Here is a 4,168-nt window from a genome sequence, read left to right on the forward strand (position 1 = left end):
TGATGAATCCAAGTGAAACAACGGTTGATATGCAACTAAACTTTATTAAAAACTAAACATAAGTAAAAGCTTAAATGTCAAGAGGTTTAACATTACCAATAACAGATGTTATATACTTGTAGTTAGAGTATAACAGAGTATGCATAAAGTATACATACATATGCCCATGTACATATTAATTCACTGTTAACAATGTTGCCAGATTAAGCTAGTTCTTTAAGAATACCAGCACAGCAATAGTTGAATATATAACATTTATACACCCCCTATTTCCGAAAATCTTCGGCCTCAAAGCGATCCACTGGCTTTCTGTTGCGCTCACTTCTACGAAGTGGTTCAGCTACGGACAATTCTCGAAGTGATGTGCTCGGATCAGCGGCAGCATTAGAGCTGCGTTCAACAACGCGCTCTGCTCCAGACAGCCGTTTTTGTATAGCGACGTCCGGGTATGATTTTGCAAGCGGAAGCTCTTCATATCTTTCTTTCGGAGTGTCCACGACGTACATCATTTTTCCCAGCACTCTGTCGATGTGACCTTTCACCCATTTGGAACCTCGCGAGTAATTTCGAAAGTATACCGGTTGCGAAGGTTTAAACTTTGGGCTGTCGTATTGTTTTGACTCATTTTGTTTATGAGTAATTGGCAACGTTTGCGACAGCAAGGTGCGTACGGTACGACCATGCAATAATTGAACAGGCGTCTTACCTGCAGCATTGGGTACTGAGCGATAAGTCGACAGGTACTTTATTAAAGCAGCGGAAATTGGCAACCCATCTTGTATATTTTTTAACATTGCCGCTTTAAAAGTACGCACAAAACGCTCAGCTAAGCCATTTGACGCAGGGTGGAAAGGAGCTGATGTGATATGCCTTATGCCATTGCCGGCACAAAATTTTTTTGAAGAGATCGGCCGTTAACTGTGGCCCATTGTCGCTGACTAGCGTTTCGGGGAGCCCTTCAATAGCGAATATAGCGGAGAGCGCCATAATGGTGTCAGCTGTCGTCGTTGTTTTCATTTGTGTCACATAGGGGTATTGAGAGTACGGGTCTACGCACACGAGCCACATATAATTGAATATAGGGCCGGCAAAATCAATGTGAACACGCTCCCATGGTCGCGTGGCTACTGGCCAATTACTGTACTCACAAGCTGGGCTAGATGAATTAGTTTTACAACTTTCGCACTCCTTAGCAACGTTTTCGATGTTTTTGTCAATACCGGGCCACCAGCAGTAGCTGCGCGCAAGCTGCTTCATCTTCACAACGCCCCAGTGGCCGTCATGTAAAAGCTGCAAAATACGTTTGCGCAATGAAATTGGAATAACAACTCGGTTTGCTTGGCCCTGCAAGTAAATAATGTTATTATTAACAGTTAAAGAAAGCTTTTTGTTGAAAAATGGTACAATATGCGAATCGCTTGCGGTTAGGTGCTTCGGCCAGCCATTACGTATAAGGCTGCGAACTTTCTTTAGAATGTCATCTGCTTCTAGATGTTTTCGTATCAACTTGGGGTTTACAGGTGTTTCGAGATGATCCACATTAAAGCAAGCTTCGGCTTTGTCGAACTGTGGATCAGTTGCGATAGGTAACCGCGACAGTGCATCGGCATTCCCATGTTGCGCTGTTGGTTTATAACGAATGTCATATTGATAGGCCATCAAGGTAATTGCCCAGCGTTGGAGTCGGTGTGACGTCATCGTAGGCAAATGCTTGTCCGGACTAAAGACGCTCACAAGCGGTTTGTGGTCCGTAATCAACGTAAATTTACGGCCATACAGGTATTGATGAAATCGTTGTACCCCAAATACGATGGATAAGGCCTCTTTTTCAATCTGGCTGTATTTTATCTGGTGTTGGTCAAGCGTTTTAGATGCAAAAGCTATTGGCCTCTCTGTGCCATCTGGATAAGTATGTGAGATCACAGCGCCTATGCCGTGCGAAGATGCATCAGTAGCAAGAAGAAGAGGTAGGTGCTCTTGGTAATGCGCTAACTGCGCTGCCCTCACTATAAAGATGCAAAGGCGTGCTTTTGCGCCTTTCCCCAATTAAAATGGACGTTCTTCCGACGCAGCTGGTTGAGAGGCGCTGCTAGTTGTGAAAAATTCGGAATAAAATTATGGTAATAATTAACCTTACCTAGGAAGGCTTCAAGATCATTAAGATTTTGCGGACTGCGTAGTTTTCTAACAGCCTTCACCCCTGCCTCGTCTGGTGAAATACCCCTAGCACTGATTCTTCTGCCTAAATACTCAATTTCGTCTTGGAGAAACATGCACTTTTCCTTTTTGCATTTTATACCACTGGTTTGGAGGCGCATGAAAATTTCATTTAATCGCTCTAGGTGCTCTGCGACTGTTGGTGCGGTCACAATGATGTCGTCTAGATAATTTGCACAACCCTCAATACCATGTAAAAGCTGCTCCAAAAATTTTTGGAAAATTGCTGGGGCGCTTGCGATGCCATATGGCATGCGTTGAAACTGGAATAGCCCCAAAGGCGTGCTCACCACTAAAACCTGTTTTGCTTCTTCGTCTAACTCTAACTGCAAATATGCGTCTTTCAGATCTATTTTAGAAAACTGCTTGCCGTACCGCACTACATGAAGCAAGGTTTCCCGCGTTGGCAACGGATAGCGCTCGACATCAATTTGTTTGTTTATCGACACCTTAAAGTCTCCACATATCCGAATTGAACCGTCGGGCTTTGACGCGAGAACTATAGGTGATGCCCACTCACTAAATTGCACCGGTTTCCAAATTCCAGCGTTAACCAGCCTATTTGCCTCTTCGCTGAATTTAGGCATGAGTGCGAACGGAATAGGCCTGCTCTTAAAAAATTTTGGCAGGGCATCGGGTTTTAGTTTAACACCTGCTTTAAAATTGTTTACGGTGCCTAGGGCTGGCTCAAAAACTCGACTGTATTTTTCTAAGAGCGCATTTACTTCGCGCATTGAGTCATTAATATTGAGCACTTGTTTTATTTTGTACCCAAAGGCTTCGAAAAGATCTGCACCGAACAGATTATTACCACTGTGCACGCGAGCGACCACCAAATTGACTTGCTTTTGTTTTGCACCACATATGGCATTTACTTTTAGCTCCCCAAGAGTGTGGATTTTGTTGTTGCCGAATCCGAATATCGACCTATTACACGGGCTGAGTGGTGGCTTATTTAGTTCTTTGTAAGTTTCTAACGTTATAATAGAAAGAGACGCACCGGAATCCATCTGGAACTTTATTAGTTTATTCATTACTTTTAAGTCGATGAAATTTTTATTTTTCTGCTGCTTCACGATGCCTGTCACGGAGTAAATTGTTTCGATTGTATCCACCTCATTACACCTATGTTTGTTGTTTCGCTTGGAAGTTTTCTGTGTGCATTGTTGCTCAGTTGTGTTTTTCTTCATGTTCTTGTTCGCACCTTTCGACATGCATACCGGTGCTATATGCCCTACTCTACCGCACTTACGGCACACAGCATTTTTAAATTTACACTGCTCGCGGCTATGTGAGCTACCACAGCCTGAGCATGACTTGTACATACTCTGCTTGTTATTGTTACTAACCCGAGATGTAAGAGAAGCTTTTGAGCTTTGAACTGCGTTTACCAATGAAGTGGCTTCGCCTGAAGAGGCCAGCGGTTCCTTAAGAGACTGAACTGCTTTCGTTGTGCTCTCAAATGATTCAGCTATGAGTAGAACTTCTGCTAACGTTGGGTTGCGTTTTTGTAACGCCGCGGTGCGAACGGAATCGTGCGGAGTATTTAACATTATCATATCTCGTATCATCTCATCAATGTACTCATGAGCGCAATTATCGGCATTACAAACAAAATTGCATTGACGAGCTAACCCTCGCAAATCCGCTACCCACTCTTTGTAGCTTTGGTTCGGCTTCATGCTACATTTGTTAAAATTATAACGCGCAGAAATCACGTGAACTTCTTTCTTGAAGTGGTCTGACAATTTTACTGTTAGATCGACATAGTTTTGAGTTTGCAAATCCTGACTGCCGAGAAGTTTCTTCAAGAGCTCGAACGTGTCGCTTCCCAGCCACGACAAGAAAAATGACTTTTTCTTTTCTGGTGCACAGACAGCGTATGCAAGAAAATGTTGGTTTAGCTGTTCCAAATAGGAGTCCCAACTTTGAAGTTCCTTGTTGAATGCGT

The 4,168-nt window shown here is 43.3% G+C and overlaps 1 protein-coding gene across 1 annotated transcript; it reads right to left on the reverse strand.

Moving 5' to 3' along the window:
• Window positions 1-822: 822 nt before the first annotated feature.
• Window positions 823-3,770, reverse strand: LOC118757018 (uncharacterized protein K02A2.6-like). Its single transcript, XM_036491748.1, has 3 exons — window positions 2,138-3,770; window positions 1,405-1,622; window positions 823-1,344 (listed from the first exon to the last, which is right to left on the reverse strand). Exons 1-3 carry the CDS (start codon window positions 3,768-3,770, stop codon window positions 823-825), a joined length of 2,373 nt encoding a protein of 790 aa, XP_036347641.1.
• Between the last annotated feature and the right edge of the window lie 398 nt (window positions 3,771-4,168).

This window comes from Rhagoletis pomonella, unplaced genomic scaffold (genome assembly GCF_013731165.1).
Source record: "Rhagoletis pomonella isolate Grant_MI unplaced genomic scaffold, Rhpom_1.0 Rhpom_scaffold_13720, whole genome shotgun sequence".
Classification (NCBI taxonomy): Eukaryota; Metazoa; Arthropoda; class Insecta; order Diptera; family Tephritidae; genus Rhagoletis; species Rhagoletis pomonella.